Below are 17459 nucleotides of genomic sequence, written 5' to 3'. Positions count from 1 at the left end.
AAAGAAACAATTACAAAAAAGCGACGCTTCCTCTATGGAGCCGTATTCAAAAACCCCTTTTCCCCATTAATATACTTCAAAATTGATAAAAATAATAAAATCGTTTAGTAATCTTAAAGGATTTGATTGGTCCTTCCCGAAAATCGCTAAGAAAAGTAACACGCACCACGTGACAAAGCGTATCGCAACTGGCTGCGCTTTCCACGCTGGTATTTCAGGGTTTTTTTTAATTCAGAGCTCGTTGCTTCTTCTTGATTATTTGCCAAATTCATTACAAAATTTTACAAAACTTGTATCGGTATGAATATTTTTTTTTTACAAAGAAATGAAAAAAGCAAAAACGAGACATTTAACAGTACAAAATTGTGAGTATTAACTTACATAGAAAATTTAAAATTTTGCGTTTCTGTTTCACTATACATTATATACATTGCATATACTGTTAACGTGCACAGCAAATGCTGAGCAGTCTATAATTTAAAAAAAAATATTATTTATTTTATTATTATTAATTATTATTATTATTATTATTATTATTATTAAACACCGAAGAACGAATATAAATGACGGAAAGTGTGGATGAAGAATAAAAATGGATTTAGTGCACTGGTCACATGACCGTTTTACGCATGTGCAGAGTAGCATGTGAGCGCAGGGAGGTAAAATCGGCTACTGTAGGAATTATGGCGAAAATGTAAAGGTTGGTCATCTGTGCGATGGGTAGCGTGTTCTGTCGTATTTGAGTGCAAGGTTGTGGATTAGAGATATAAGGATGAAAGTGGCGGTAGAAGGCTGTTGTCATGGAGAGCTGGATAAGATCTACGAGAGCATCAGTTACCTGGAGAATAAAGAAGGTGTGAAGGTAGATCTGCTGCTCTGCTGCGGAGACTTCCAGGCTGTCAGAAATGAAGGAGACATGAAGTGCATGGCGGTGCCTGCCAAATACAGACACATGCAAACTTTCTACAAGTAAGGAAACGCGTGGTATTGTTCAGTAGATAAATTGTATAACCAAATAACTGAGAGTACTTAACTGGACTGCATGCACAGTGCTTGCATATGTATTTGTGAATTATTTGAAGTCTGTGGATGAAGATCCACAGACATTTCGTTTTTCAAATATTTTTGAGTACATTTGAAGTAAACATCCCGTTGGTATCGCTCGACCATCGTTTCTCATGTCATGTCAATCTGTTTTTCCCCAGGTACTACTCTGGTGAGAAAAAAGCTCCTGTCCTGACCATTTTCATTGGGGGAAACCATGAGGCGTCAAACCATCTGCAGGAGCTTCCATATGGAGGCTGGGTGGCCCCAAACATCTATTACCTGGGTGAGATTTTCAGCTCATACTTACAAAAACTTTATAACTTTTAAGGTAGTAAGATATGTATGCTCAGTCTTTTATGGTTTTCTTAATAGAGGGTTTGCACTTACATCACAGTTTGGTCAGGTATCTGGATGTGCAGCCATATTGGCAATACTTGGATGTAAACGACAGCATGGATTGCACGGTTAATGTACTACTGAATATGTTGTTCTGCTAATTTATGCTGTCTAAACCACTGAAAAAACATGTGGAAGCTGCTAAATCATATAGAAGGACTTCATATAGAGGAAAAAAACATTTGGACTAGTCTACATGAGACAATTGACCATTTTTAGCAGCAATAATCAGCAAAATTTGTGAGTTCTGTTAGGTGCGGTGGCCTTGTTCAAGTTCTGTTCCGCCAATATGGCTGATTGATGACGTGTTGTTAAATAGCAAATTTGATGTTCCTTATTCCTTAGGTTATGCTGGCGTTGTACGTTTTAAAGGTGTACGGATTGGCGGTCTTTCAGGAATATTTAAATCCCATGACTACAAGAAAGGTGAGTTTTAGCAATTCCAAATCAGTTCAAATATGATCCAAATATGACATTTCTAAACTTTTTTTTTTTTTGTTTCATTATGTTTCAGGACACTTTGAGCTCCCACCATACAGCCCAGAAACGTTGCGCAGTGTGTACCACATAAGGAACATCGATGTCTTCAAACTTAAACAGGTAAATCTTTATGTGACATCTATAAATCCAGCAATTTTAGATTATCTATAGAGGGTTTGCACTTACATCACGGTTTGGTCAGTTACCCGGATGCATGGCCATATTGGAGATACTCAGATGTAAACAACAGCATGGATTGCACGGTTAATGTACTACTGAGTGTGTTGTTCTGCTAATTGATTCTGTCTAAACCACAAAATAAACGTGTGGATGTTGTTAATAATATAGAGAAGGACTTAGTAAGCAGGAAAGGGCACAATAGTTTGACAAACTAAAGTTAATTGGTGGTAAAGATTCATACAAGCAGTAATAATTAGGATATTAGTCTAATATTTCACCTACCTGACCGGAAATGGTAAGATCAAACATGAATGATGAAGGACGGTTCTTTTCCTGGAAATCCTGGTTCAGTTTGGCCAACAACAAACGTCTTTTGTTCCTCAGACAGTCTTCTCTTTGATTTGTTATAACTTTTGGAAGTCTATAGTACTCCAAATGTTTTTTTTTTTTCTGGTCTGACCGATTAGTACAGCTCAAAAAATGACAGTAATTGACCATTTTCAACAGCAATAAACAGTGTAATATGCACGTTTCATTCAGTTCAGTGGCATTGATTTTGATGAACAAAATTTTACATGCATCAAGAAAAACTGCTGCAGTTTTATTAATAAAAAGATGAAAATATTATTTTGCTATCCATGTATAATTTCTAACCTAACTCCTCCAGATCAAGATGCCTGTAGACATCTTCATGACGCACGATTGGCCACGAGGCATTTATCACTACGGCAACACAAACCAGCTTCTCCGTCAGAAGAAGTTCCTCAGACAGGAAGTGGAGAGCGGTATCTTGGGCAGCCCTGCTGCTGCAGAGCTTCTAGACCACCTGCAGCCCACCTACTGGTTTTCAGCTCACCTCCATGTGAAGTTTGCTGCACTGATGCAGCACGAGGTAGGTCTTTTTAGGTATTCTGAATAAAAATTGAGAGATAGAAACCTGTTTGTCTCCAGAGTCCATAATTCATTATAATGTAAATAACAAGAAGCTATTTTTCATAACAGGCTAAGAATAATGCTGCCCCGAAGATCACCAAGTTTCTCTCACTTGACAAGTGTCTTCCACATAGAGACTTTCTACAGGTAATGATTCTGCTAATTCTATCAACAAGCGTGTTTCATGCTCCCCCAGTAGAATCGACTTTGTACAAACATTGTAAGACCCAAGCAGTAGATGTAGTCCTTGTGAGTAAAAGAATGTTTTGATATTGCAGATTGTGGAGGTAGCTGACAGACCAGGCTCCTCTGAGCACCTTGAGTATGATCCAGAATGGCTGGCCATCTTGAAAGCGACAGACAGCCTTCAGAAACCATCCTGCAATTTCTGGAACCCCCCACAGGACAATGGACTACACACCCGGTACAGCCTACGTTACAATGACTACTAGGAATGTAACAAAAACAAAATCTCATGATACAATTAGCTCAATATGAAGTCCATGATACGATATAAAATTACATTTTAAAGTTTATTTTAAGTTATTATATTACAATGCACTTTTTTTTTTTATTTGACTTGTACCTGAACCTTAAAGGGGACTCAACCCTCTTTTTATTTGAGGTATACTGTCTCAGTCTAAATAACAACTGTTTTATATTATTGTTATTCCTATGACAGAAATAGTGCACGCTTCACTTTGAAAATCACAGCATAAACAGACTTGATGAAGGGATTAAGCCATATTTTGCTTTGGGTTTTAGTTTGTTTGACAGATACTGTGCCAAAGCATAATGGCCCAAAACACAACTTTAAAGACATTTTATGTTAGAATAAGAAGTTTAAATATATTTTAAAAACTACACTTTTTTGCCCAGAAAACCTACTGTTTCATATTGTCATGTGACCACAATAATATAGAGACAGTTTTGCTATCATGATATTGCTAATATTGTTACATCCCTAATGACCACAATTACATGTGGATCATTTTCTGATTAATTGCTAAGTCTTTATAGCTACTATGTTAAGTTAATTAAGAAAAATTAGTTTGAGCAACTTCCAAGTCTTAATCAGTCTTATTTTTTAGATTCAAATTAGACCATGTTTTCATGTAACTGACTTTAAAGTCTTGAAGAAACAAAATATAGATAACTAACTTTTTGGATATTCCCTAAAAGGTGTTTACAATACAGTTTTGAAAGAAGTCTATTACACTCATGGAAGTTTGCATTTTTTGTTTTATTATAAATACAATAAAAACTGTAATATTGACACACATGTGACCCTGGACCACAAAACCAGTCATAAGGTTCAATTTTACAAAACTGAGATATATACATCATATGAAAGCTCAATAAATAAGCTTTCTATTGATGTATGGTTTGTTAGGATAGGATAATAGGATAGGACAATTTGGCCGAGATACATCTATTTGAAAATCTGAAATCTAAGGGTGCAAAAAATCAAAATACTGAGAAAATCACCTTTAAAGTTGTCCATAATTAAGATCTTAGCAATGCATATTACTAATCAAAAATTACATTTTAATATATTTACAGTAGGAATTTTACAAAAAATCTTCATGGAACATGATCTTTACTTAATTTCCTAATGATTTTTGACATAAAAGAAAAATCAATAATTTTGACCCATACAATGTATTTTTGGCTATTGCTACAAATATACCCCAGCGACTTAAGACTGGTTTTGTGGTCCAGGGTCACATATTACTACAATTTATACTACAATAAACCATTTTCTATTTGAATATATTAAATGTAATTTATTCCTGTGATGGCAAAGCTGGATTTTCAGCAGCCATTACTCCAGTCTTTAGTGTCACATAATCCTTTAGAAACCATTCTAATTATGCTGACTTAATGATTAAAAAATATTTCTTATTTGTTGAAAACAGTTGTACTGCCTAATATTTTCAAGGAAACCATAAGATTTTTTTTTTAGGATTCTTTGATTTGAAAAGTCAACTGAAAAGCATTGATTTGAAATATAGTATTTTATGACATTATAAATGTCTGTCCTGTTATTTTTGATCAATCAAATGCATGTTGCTGAAAGTCAAAAGAAATAATCATACTGACCCCAAACTTCTGAACAGTTCTGTAATATCAGATTTAAAGGCATAGTTCACCCAAAAATGAAAATTCTGTCATTATTTACTCACCCTCATGTCGTTCCAAAACCTGTAACCTTTGTTCATCTTCTATACACAAATTAAGATATTTGTAGAAATCCGAGAGCTTTCTGACCCTGCATAGACTGCAACGCAACTGACACGTTCAAGGCCCAGAAAGGTAGTAAGGACATTGTTAAAATAGTCCATGTGACATCATAATTTTACAAAGCTACAAGAATACTTTTTTGTGCATTGTGTGCATCATGGTACTTTCGTAAACTTGCATCCAAGATTGGCTTTATAAAATTACAGTGAATCACTGATGTCACATTGACTACTTCATGATGTTCTTACTATCTTTCTGGGCCTAAGTTGAATGTGGTAGTTCTGTTGCTGTCCATGAAAGGTCAGAAAGCTCTTGAATTTTTGTTCTGAAGATAAACAAAGGTCTTACGGGTTTGGAATGACATGAGGGTGAGTGATTGATGATTTTGGGTGAACTATCCCTGTAATATAGATGTATTTTTTATATATATATATATATATATATATATATATATATTTATTTTAAGATTTAGCTATCCTGTTCCTCTGCTTCTTTCAGGTGGGATTTCAGTGCATCAGAGGAAGCTATGATGGAGGTTGTGAGTGATTTGAGCGGTGACCTTTGCATCCCTGAAAATTTCAGTCTGACTGTGCCCGCTTACGACCCCAGCCGTCCTCAACCCAATGCCCACCCGTCCTACTCCACCAACCCCCAAACCACAGAGCTCTGTGCCACCTTCGGCCTGACAGACATCTACATCCTGGCTGGACAGAGTGGGCAGGCTTATGGGGAGGAAGCCGCCACAGGTGCAACTGAAGAAGAGGAGGACGAGGACAGCACAGGGAGCGTAGATGAACCCAGCGAGTACCCCACCGACACCTCCGGCCTCTCCAGCTCCTACAATCCTGATGAAATTACCATTGAGGATGAATGGGTGGAGGAAGAGGATGAGGGAGTAGGATGTGCTGAGGGGAAAGGGACAGACGCAGTGGTTCCAGAAGGGCAGGTGGGGAGCCAGGACAGCGATAGAGACAGCAGTCCCCAGCGAGAGACGGCTAATAGACTGAACTTACCGCCCCCATGTGCCACACCAGAATCGGAGGCTCCACTACGCTACTCGCAACCTCTTTGTCTCCCACCTCCTTCGGCATCCCTCTCTCAGGGCAGCTCAGAAGAGGAGGGGGGCTTAACACCAGCCAGGGTCCCCAAACGCACCAGCGGGGAGACAGCACAGGGGTCAGCAAGTCACACGGGCGGCACACCTCAAATCAAACGGAGAAACCAAAGTATCTACACAGCAGTAGAGGATGAAGAGAGTGAGGGCTAGATCAATGCAATTATATATTTTGATCAGTAAATTACTACCAAGTATGATCTAAATCATCATATTTAAATGGATAATTCACCCAAAAAAGACAATTGTCATTAATTACTCGCCCTCATGTCGTTACAAACCCGTAAGACCTTTGTTTATCTTTAGAACAAAAATTAAGATATATTTGATGAAATCTGACAGCTTTCTGACCCTGCATAGACAGCAATGCAGCTACTACGTTCAATGCCCAGAAAGGTAGTAAGGACATTGTTAAAATAGTTCAGTGTCATCAGTGGTTCAACCTTAATTTTGCTACGAGAATATGATTTGTGTGTGAAGAAAACAAAAATAACGATTTTATTTGAACAATTTCTTCTCTTCCATGTCAGTCAGAGTTAAACATGCATTCCCAAGAGTACCATGATGCATGCATGTTCATTCCTCTGCTTGCAAACAAGGCAAATGCTTTGTGGTACTGTCGTAGCTTCGTAAAACTAGGGTTGAACCACTGATTTCACTTGGACTGTTTTATCGATGTCCTTGCTACCTTTCTTAAGTTTGAATGTGTCAGTTGCATTGCTGTCTATGCAGGGTCAGAAAGCTCTTGGATTTCATCAAAAATATCTTAATTTGTGTTCCGAAGACGAACAATGTTTGTTTGGAATGACATGAGGGTGACTAATTAATGACAAAATGATCATTTTTGGGTGAACTATCTCTTTAATGTACGCCGTGACCTGCTTGGCAACTACTGTTTTTAAAGAACATGAATATTATTTTTTGTTTTTGTTTTATTGAGTGTGATGAGTTAAAGAGACTATTTTCAGAAATGTCAAGGTTTGAAACTATTTTTTTGGGGTATGTGTATAAAGTAACACCACAACTGAATTTTTATCATGAATCTGTCATTTATTTTCATTTGTGATGAGTTTTAATGATCAATTCCTTTCTATTTTTTAGCCAAATATATCACATCACACTCAGTAGTTTACTCTGTCTTGTTTTTTTTTTTTAATTAAATTTGTTGTGATTGACTTTGCTTTACCATTCTATTGTAAATACATCAAAGTCTAAATAATAAATGATCCTGATGTCTTTTTTTTTTTTGTGTACATTCTATCTCAGTCACTCATAAAAAGGCAATAACTTGCTTCATGCCTGCAGTAACTTTCATTTTTGGATCTTTTTCCATTGTGTTTTGAATAATAGGAGAAAATGAGCCCTGTGACCAACAAAAATGTATGAATAACATTAATTTATGAAAACAACACTTTTTTAATGAATTTTGAAGCATAAATGCAATTCCTTGAAGTAAAAAGCCAACGCTAGGCAATAAATTGACTGTGAATTTAGTCTTGTTTTTCAATCTTAATCCACATACACTACGAGTCAAAAGTTTTTGAAGAGTAAAATTTGTAATGTTTTTTGAAGTCTCTTCTGCTCTCCAAGCCTACATTTGATCCAAAACGCAGCAAAAGCACTAATATTGTGAAATATTTTTACTGTTTAAGATAACTGCTTTCTATTTGAATATATTTTAAAATGTAATTTATTCCTGTGAGCAAAGCTAAATTTTCAGCATCTTTACTTTAGTCTTCAGTGTTACATGATCCTTCAGAAATTATTCTAATATGCTGATTTTCTGTTCAAGAAACTTTTTATATATATATAATTATCATTATTTAAAACAGTTGAGTAATTTTTTTAATGAATTTTTAATGAATGTAAACATCTCAAGATCAATATTTATCTGAAATAAAAAGCTTTTGTAACAATATACACTATACCATTCAAAAGAGTCAGAATAATATTTTCTTAGCAAAGAAACTATAGAAATAAGTACTTTCATTTAGAAAGGATGCTTTAAATTGATAAAAAAGCATTTAAAATGTTACGAAAGGTTTCTATTCCTGATAAATGTTGTTCTTCTGAACTTTCTATTCATCCAAGAAACCCGGAAAAAAAAAATTTGAGCAGCAAATCAAAATATTAGAAAGATTTTAGAAAGATCATGTGACTGGAGTATTGATGCAAAAAAAATGCAGCTTTGAAATCACAGGAATAAATTACATTTTAAAATATATTCAAATAGAAAACGGGTATTTTAAATGGTAAAAAATATTTCAAAATGTTACTGTTTTTGCTGTACTTTGGAACAAATGAATGCAGGTTTGGTGAGCAGAGAAGACTTCTTTAAAAAAAAAAAAACATTTAAAATAATACTGTTCAAAAACTTTTGACTGGTAGTCTAAGTTTGTGTTAGAATAGTTTGTAGGAATGTGCGAATAAACACAGCAAGATTGTGGAAATATCTTGCACTTCTGTTAACCAAATACTTTATTTAAGGCATCTAACTAAAAAACCACTAACTTTAGAACAATGGAATAGGAAGTGCAAAAATACACTGTAAAAAGTTTTCACCAGTTTCAACTTAAAAACTTAAGTTTAGCAGCTGCCTTAAAATGTTAAGTTAAATCAACTTAAATCATTTAAACTCGCAAGTTAAATCAACTAATTTTGATTGTAGTTTTAAGCTGATTTAACTTAAAAACTTAAGGCAGCTGAACTTAGGTTTTTAAGTTGAATCTGGTGAAAACTTTTTACAGTGTGGGTTTTTGTGTAGCACCCTATTAGACTAAATTTCCCTATTCCGATCTCGAACCATTCCAGTCATGCTCTGTTCATTTAAAAATGACACTTCTTAATGACTTTTCAAGTTGGATGTTTGACCTCAGGTGACATTCCAGCTCTATTCAACTAGGAGAAGAGGGAAGTTCCAGAGTTCTGTATGTGGAATGCAGCAATGTACACCTAGAGATCTATCTATTAGCCTTCAACACTAGATGAGTTTGGGAAACACGTTTGGTCATTATGTTTGCGATATGGTTTGGTGGTGCTAGTGGCATTTTGTTTAGATAATTTACAAGTAAATATTACAGTGGCAGGTCACATGGGTGCAGCTGTTGAATGCCAATTCCTCATAAACGACGGTTAGCAGAGGTTTAGATCAAGGCTAGACAAAAAGCCACAGAAACTAAAGCCACATTTCATTCATAGCAGAACAGCACAGCTTTATTTAACATTTCAGTTCACAGAGGTGTTAACAGGAGATCAGATCTATTCCACAAAAAAGGTGGACCTGAAGACACACGACAAATGACTTCTAGCTGTGTGACACCATATCATGATACCTAATTCATTCCCTAAATGACCATATAAATGTATTGGTAACCCATTAAATTACTGACTAAAATCAATTTTAAATAAAACTCATTTTTATACACATCAACAAACAGCATCCATAAAACAAAACTTCATAAATGACTCTGTTACTAACACGCTCAACTGATTATTCTTACAGGGTTATTGCCTGTACACTTCGGGCCAACGTCTCGAAACGCTACTTTTCGGCGGTCTGACGACCTCAAACAAGCCCAAAACAAAGAACACGGAAAAAACGGAGTAGGCACTTCTGTTTTTTTCCACTTTTTCAGGGGCTTTGTGGGCCAGAAATTCCCTTGCTGCTATTTGCCGTCCCGGTGTATCGCACAACATCGGTTGCTAAATCATTCACGTTGTTGATTTGTGGGTGCGTGAATATTTTTGTTGCTTTTTAATAACACATACTTAGATTGGCCTGGTATTGCATGACATCCTCATCCAGACGATTCAATGTGCGTTATTCTGCGACTACTCGCAAAGCGAAATGGTTTACGATCAGTCATCTGGATGCTGCCAATATGCTGTAAATGATTTGTCGATCAACAGTAGTTTACACAAAGCGACGAGAACGTAGAGAAGGCATCGTAGAGCTTGCTGTTGTTTCGTGAACTTCAACACTGAACTTCAAGATCAACGTGGTCGGGAGAAGGAAGTGGGATAGGGAAGACAACATTGATGTTCTTCAATACTTTTTGGGTCTAAGATGAATGACGAGCTACATAAGGGAGACCAGTTCAAACCAAGGTAATAAATAAAGCTGGAGGCTGAAAAAAACAAGCTCAGGGTGAATAAAAAACTGCTTCAGTGTTCTTTTTGTAATTTCAAAACAATTTAGTAGATGTGGCTCATTGTTTGAATTGCAAGGGTTAGTTTAGGTTAAGGTGCTGACGTCCTTCCAGTGTTAGAGTTGGGATTTGAATGGGAGAGCATACGGATACTCTTACGAATAACATACGGATGCTTGAAGACTTCTAGCTGTAATAAGGGGGCATTTTGGTTCATTCCAGGACAGAGAATGGATTTGTCGAAGAATAATAATTCTTCTGTTCATTCTGATTCTTCCTGTTCTCTATGTATCTCTATGTATCTGTATCTCTATGTCAATCTCTTTTCTCTCTGGGTGAAACCCTAGAGCTTGCATAAAGAAAATGAACAGAGGCTGAAATTATTGACTTCAAATTAATACAGAATCCTTATTTACCGCCAGATACGACAGAGTCCCTCGTCATTTTGCTTTCTGCCCTGTCCATCAGAAGTCTTCCTTAAAAAAAATCTCTTCATGGCGTCACTGAGGGATTTTTTCCCCTCAAACTCATTCTGTTATTCCTCTCTCTTTCCATTTCTTTCCATATCCATCGTAGGAGGTGAAAAGGGTGAAGGGTGGGATTTTGGGAAGGACAAGGTGTCGGTGGTCTCCCGTGATGGAGTGTTGACAGGCCTTTAGTTCCCACAGCAGCTTCGAGTGGACTGTGCGTCTGGGTCCTGAAGGTTTACTCCCCTGTGTCGGGCAGCATGGGTGGGGTTTTGGGTGTCTGTTTTTGGCATCTTTTTTGCTATTGATAAATAAAAAAAAGAGCATGAACACTGTTCATAATATTAATCTTTTGTTTAAAGCTGGCATGAAATGAAAATTCACTCTGTTTGCTAAACTGATTTTATTGCGAATGGTTCATCCATGCATGTTTCGGGTTTTTTTAACTCGTAATTTTTCATCAAAACATTACAAACTCGATCTGCCAGTAAAAGAGACTTCTCTTTGGTGACATATGCCAAATGTCTTGAATTATATAGTCTGTATAAACCCTGAACTTTTCTTACAATCGACTGAATGTTGTCCTCAGATCTGCCTCCTGCCAATCAACAACTAACTGAAAGAAACATATTTTTAATAGTCTGCTCAACTTGTTTCTCTACACTGTCAGTCAAAAGTTTTTTAGTGTTTTTAAAAGACGTCTCTTCTGCTCACCAAGCTTGCATTTATTTGATCCAAAATACAGTAAAATCAGTAATACTGTGAAATATTTTTGCTGTTTAAAAAGAAATGAAAATAAAAATTTGATGAATAGAAAGATCCAAAGATCACATTATAACATTATACACTATACGATTTAAAAGCTTGGAGTCAGTATAATTATATAGGGGGGTTATAGAAATTAATACTTTTATTTAGCAAGGATGCTTCAAATTGATCAAAAGTGATGATAAAGACATGTATAATGTTACAAAGGGTTTCTATTTCAGATAAATGCTGTTCTTCTGAACTTTCTATTAACCATAGAAACCTGAAAAAATTCTACTTAGCTGTTTTTAACATAATAATAAATGTTTTTTGAGCAGCACATATTTCTGAATGATCATGTAATGATTGTAAAAAATCAGCTTTGAAATCACAGCAATAAATTAAATTTTAAAATATATTCAAATAGAAAAGTTGTTGCTGTACTTTGTATTAAATAAATGCAGGCTTGGTGAGCAGAATAGAAAAATTTACTTAAACATTTTACTGGTAGTGCACATCACAATTGGAAAGAAAAGATCTTGCTACTTCTGTTTCACCACAGCTTCACAACTATAATGAAGAATAATGCAACATAATTAAGAAACGACTAGCAATCTGGAATCTGGGATTGTATGCCAAGTGAATTTTAATTCTGCCTGTAAACAAATGACTAACAATAGTCTAAAGTCTAAAGTTTATAGCCTTTTACAAACACTTTCCTAATTAACCACTGGCTTTCGTTACATAATACAATAGTAACTATTCTTGTTACTAAAGAAAATAAATAAATACATGTTTTTCACAATTCGACATTTAAATTCGTTTTTTGATGACAATAGAGACTAGTTAGACAGCTTTAACACTCACCAATGGCCAGGAACAACTCGTTTACATTCATTGCAGTCTTGGCAGACGTTTCCATGAAAAGCAAGCCTGTGTCTTCTGCATATGTCTGGGCTTCCTGTACAGAAATGTAAAATTAATGAACAGTTTGGGCTGCAAATGTAACTTCTGTAATATAAAATGTACAACCGTTAACACTAACTACATACAAAAATATACGCTTTCATACAGCAAAGATGCATTAAATTGATCAAAAGTGACAGTAAAGACATTTATAATGTTAAAAAAGGATTTCGATTTCACATAAATGATCTATGTTCTTTTGAAATTTCTATTCATCAAAAAAATCCTGAAAAAAATGATCACGGATTCCACAAAATTTTGATAATAATCAATGTTTCTTTCACAATATTGCTGTTTTACTGTATTTTTGATCAAATAAATGCAGTCTTCTTGAGCAAGAGAGGCTTCTTTCGAAATGATTACATATCTCACCAACCACAAACGTATCAATTGTACTGCATTTTGACATTTAACTTTTTTTATTCTATTTATGAATCAAACCACAATGTGATTCATTTTTCGTCACTTCATTGACAGGAAAAACCTTAACGCTCCCCATGTCTCTAAATATAATATAATAGATAGAAAGATATGACCTCATACTCCACGAGTCTCTTGTCTGCTAGGTCAGCCTTGTTTCCCGCGAGAGCAATGACAATGTTGGGACTTGCCTGCCGCTGCAGCTCTTTCACCCAAGCCTTTGCTCGCTCAAATGTTTCCTACAAACACAAAGCTAAAGACTTAGCAACAAATATACCATTTTACTATATGAAAGTTTGAATCTTTTATATAAATAGTGTAAATGTGTAAACCTACAGGTTTGGTGATGTCGAAAACTACAATAGCTGCCTGGGCTCCACGGTAGTACATGGGGGCCAAGCTGTGGTAGCGCTCCTGTCCAGCCGTGTCCCAAATCTCAAACTTCACTGTAGTGTCATCCAGACAAACAGACTGTGCCAAGAACGCAGCTGAGGGAGGGCAACAGACAAAAAAAAGATGAGTAATTTAGGCCAGAGATTCAAAGATTAGTAATACTGATGAGTCTTGATATTCTTTGTTCTTGGAATCAGGGATATAAAATAACAAATCACATCAAATACTACAACTTTCACCTTTTTAGTAACTAAAAATGGACATTAAAACTAACAAAATGAAAAGTAACTCTAAATATTAAAAAATACTTTTTAGAAGACCATTTCAGTGTTTGCAAACAGTGATTATGCTTTTCGTGGGCCGAGGCTTTCTTGTGGCCGAAAATTACAGTTTTTAACTAACTATGGAACCATGGAATAAAAGAATTTTAAAAAGCCAAATATGAGTTTTTATTTGAAAATTCTGACTTCATTTTCACAATTCTGAGATTACACCACATTTTTTTTTCTCAGAATTGACAAACTTGCTATTATTGAGTTAAATCGAGTTATAAAGTCTGAAATACAAGATATAAACTTGCATTTGCAAGAAGAAAAGTCAGAATTGTGAGATGAAATAGGTAAATGTAAAATGTAGGTTTAAATAGTATTTCATGCTGTAACTGTAGGGCTAATATAATATGAACTGCATATGTGAATATTATGTAGACCTGTTTAAATTCAATTCAAATTTATGCTTTAAAAGAAGAGTAGTCATAGCAGGTTTTATAAACAGATTTTATTTAAGCTAATAAACTATTTTAGCAGTTGAATTCTTTATTCTAAATACTAGTATTATTACTTGAATTTATTTGAATTAATTATTCATTGAACAATAGCGTATTTTATCATACTGCGGTTGCTGCAGTTTTATAAAAAGCAATAAGCTACTCAAAGCTGTGTTTTCATGTGATTTTACCTTTGGTTCATGCCTTAAAATACCCCTTAACCATGGTAAAATCACTGAAATCCATGACTTCAAGTGCTTTATTGCTTTAGCAAGAACTCCAGTCTAATATTACAGTTGCAATAAGTCTATTTGTGCAGTATCTGTCTGATTCTAATTTATGGGAGCCAAAGTCTATAACAATGTTTACAAAGACTACTGTGAAGACTGTACTCACAGATAGTGAACCCGGTTTGTCATCAAACTCACACAGGATGACATCTACTGCTATGACTAAGTATAAGATCAGCTCAGTTTGACGTCAAGTTAACAAGGTTACAGATCACCATAAAGAATCTCAGCACTGCTGACTGTACAGCTCACACCCAATGAGACTTAAATTTCCAGACGTGTTTCACCCTGGTATTCTTCCTGCTCTTGAAGTGTTTGTTTGCAAAACGGGTAATGAGCAAAATTCTAGGTGTTTTTTTTTTTTTTCAAACAAGTGTTCCTGTAGCAAAATTGGTTGTGCATGGTAAAAGGATCTACCAAATCATGTACAATACCATTCAAAACCATGGGGTCAGTAATATTTGTAATGTTTTTAAAAAGAAGTCTCTCATACTCACCAATGCTGAGTGATCAAAACATAAAGAGCAAAAACAATAGCATCGTGAAATATTATTATAGTGTGTTCTACTTTAATATATTTTGAAATGTAATCTATTAGATAGCCAATATTCCAGTCTTCAGTGTCACTTGATCCGTCAGAACTCATTCTAATATGATTTGGTTCTCAATAAAAATTATTATTATCAGTGCTGAAGTGGAAACGGAGATGCATTTTATTAAGCATTCTTGTAGCTTCAGAAAATTATGGTTGAACCACTGATGTCATCTATTTTGTTGATGTTCTTGGTACCTTTCTCTGCCTTGAAAGTGAAAGGACCCTTGCTGTCTATGCAGGGTCAGAAAGCTCTCGGATTTAATTAAAAACATCTTAATTTGTGTTCTGAAAAATGAACAAAGGTCTTACAGGTTTGAACCGGCATGAGTGTAAGTAATTAATGACAGAATTTCCATTTTTGGGTTAACTAACCCTTTAACTGTCACTTTCCTCACTGAATAAAAGCATTCATTTATTTCATGAACAAAGATCTTCTTGGTTTGGAACAACATGAGGGGGAGTAATTAATGACCGAATTGTCATTTTGGGGTGAACTAACCATTTAATTGTCACTTTCCTCACTGCATAAAAGTATTCATTTACGGTATTTCAAAAACAAAATCGTACTAACCCCAAACTTTTGAACGGTACTGTATGTAGGAATGTAAATGAAATAAACGGTTGAAACAAACCAAAATCTACCTAAATATCTACATATCTAAATACCCATCTTTTTGAACTCAATTCAAATTGATCACCTATGCCTCACCTCCAATAGTGGTCTCCTGAAACTCATCAAACTGTCCCTTAACAAAGCGCAGCACCAGGCTGGACTTGCCAACAGCCATGTCTCCCAACAGCACCAATTTGAACTGGCAGATCTTGGTCTGCGGTAGGCTTCCATTGGCCCTGCCGGTCCCGCGAGTGCTCATGATGTAGGAAGGGTGGCCGTCCTCCCTGACAGCGTCTCTAAAAGCAGCAACTTAAAGCAGTCGACAAGTTTTGTTTTTTTAATACTGGAGACTTTAAGTTGTGAGGACAGCTGTCAGACAGTGATGCTAAAAAATGAACAACAACAAGAGTAGAATGTAAGTGGAACAGGTAGTGGAAGAGGAAGTAACTTACAACTAAAACAACTAAAACATTCTGTTGCAAAGGAGAGTTATCTTAACTAAAAATGACTGTTTTTGTCATTACAAGTAATTTAAAACATTCTGAGATATTTTTTTTAAATATTAGACAGCTAGTCATACATGTTAAAAACAGCATGAGGGTGAGTAAATGATGCCAAAAGTTATCGTCTCCTTCCATACACAGCCAAATTACAACTTTCAAGTCAGCAGTCAGAACCACAGAAGCTCTCCATAGTGAATCAGTTCTCATCACAAATAGGGAAGCTGATGAGTAAAGCAACACAATAACATTTGCATTGCTAAACATCCTCATGACAGTTTAAATCTGGTTAAGCTTAAAATGTCCCAAGAAAGCAGGTACCAATTATCTAACCTCAAGTGAAGTTCAAGACTGATTTGATGGACATAGCACTAAAAAAATCAACTCTGCATCTCAGTGAAAATATCTGGTTACTGAAAGTACAGCCTCTCGCACATTCCAAATCCTCCATTTCTCCCCTCCTCTTGTAATGGATGTCGACATAAACGATGATCAATAAACTAGATGTTGTGCAGATGGAAAACCATCAGGTTTGTGAAACTGTCACCTCTTTGTGGTTTGTCAGTCGTGTGCTGTTCTGCTCTCTGAGTTTGCATCGGTATCGCTTTGCAGTGCAAATATTTATAGCCTAACTGTTTTAAGTACATAGGTCGAAGTCGGCTGGACATCTTATACAGCAATATAAAAGCATTAAATGAAGTGTTATTATAATAACAATGTGCACCTAATATAACATCTTTGTTGAGCTGATTGTATTTATACAGTTATATTAATAATGTTGTTGTAATGAATTGCATTTACACATACTACTTGACATTTACACATATGCAGTAAAATTAAGAGTTACCTTGGTTTTCACAATTTTTACCAATATGTCAACTGTATACCTGCATGGGAAGTCAAATAAACAGGTGTAAGTCGCATAATCAGATGTATGTATCTATCTGAATAATAACTCTAATAATTGGGTGTATGTCTATTGATATAAATAATAATTCCAGTAATCAGGAATATGTCTACTGATCTGAATAATAACTCTGGGAATCAAGAGTATGTCTACTGATCTTAATAATAACTCTCAAAATCAGATTTTGGTCTTGATGAATTAATCTGATTATTAGAGGTATGTCGACTGATCTGAATAATATATGCTATAATCA

The 17459-nt window shown here is 35.4% G+C and overlaps 2 protein-coding genes across 2 annotated transcripts; one reads left to right on the top strand and one right to left on the bottom strand.

Moving 5' to 3' along the window:
- The first annotated feature begins 646 nt into the window (after positions 1 to 646).
- Positions 647 to 7622, top strand: dbr1 (debranching RNA lariats 1). The gene is made up of 8 exons (XM_073845865.1): positions 647 to 969; positions 1206 to 1330; positions 1789 to 1869; positions 1958 to 2043; positions 2771 to 2995; positions 3106 to 3183; positions 3315 to 3460; positions 5779 to 7622. Exons 1-8 carry the CDS (start codon positions 773 to 775, stop codon positions 6545 to 6547), a joined length of 1707 nt encoding a protein of 568 aa, XP_073701966.1. The 5' UTR covers positions 647 to 772; the 3' UTR covers positions 6548 to 7622.
- A 1958-nt stretch (positions 7623 to 9580) lies between these two features.
- On the bottom strand, positions 9581 to 17189 carry rab5b (RAB5B, member RAS oncogene family). The gene is made up of 6 exons (XM_073845484.1): positions 17147 to 17189; positions 15896 to 16184; positions 13479 to 13630; positions 13259 to 13381; positions 12624 to 12717; positions 9581 to 11310 (listed from the first exon to the last, which is right to left on the bottom strand). The coding sequence occupies exons 2-6, from the start codon at positions 16056 to 16058 to the stop codon at positions 11198 to 11200; spliced, it is 645 nt and encodes a 214-aa protein (XP_073701585.1). The 5' UTR covers positions 16059 to 16184; positions 17147 to 17189; the 3' UTR covers positions 9581 to 11197.
- Between the last annotated feature and the right edge of the window lie 270 nt (positions 17190 to 17459).

This window comes from Garra rufa, chromosome 8, assembly GCF_049309525.1.
Source record: "Garra rufa chromosome 8, GarRuf1.0, whole genome shotgun sequence".
NCBI classification, from domain to species: domain Eukaryota; kingdom Metazoa; phylum Chordata; class Actinopteri; order Cypriniformes; family Cyprinidae; genus Garra; species Garra rufa.
This window is presented reverse-complemented; position numbering and strand designations above follow the sequence as displayed.

What these genes read in the sequence shown, in the direction of transcription:
- rab5b (XM_073845484.1), bottom strand. Translation starts at nt 16,058, where the DNA reads ATGAGCACTCGCGGGACCGGCAGGGCCAATGGAAGCCTACCGCAGACC. An exon ending in TCAGGAGACCACTATTGGAG is followed by an intron (nt 13,631 to 15,895) that starts GTGAGGCATAGG and finishes GCCCTCCCTCAG; the next exon opens with CTGCGTTCTTGGCACAGTCT. An exon ending in TTTTCGACATCACCAAACCT is followed by an intron (nt 13,382 to 13,478) that starts GTAGGTTTACAC and finishes TTGTGTTTGTAG; the next exon opens with GAAACATTTGAGCGAGCAAA.
- dbr1 (XM_073845865.1), top strand. Translation starts at nt 773, where the DNA reads ATGAAAGTGGCGGTAGAAGGCTGTTGTCATGGAGAGCTGGATAAGATC. An exon ending in ATCCCATGACTACAAGAAAG is followed by an intron (nt 1,870 to 1,957) that starts GTGAGTTTTAGC and finishes ATTATGTTTCAG; the next exon opens with GACACTTTGAGCTCCCACCA. An exon ending in GACAATGGACTACACACCCG is followed by an intron (nt 3,461 to 5,778) that starts GTACAGCCTACG and finishes TGCTTCTTTCAG; the next exon opens with GTGGGATTTCAGTGCATCAG.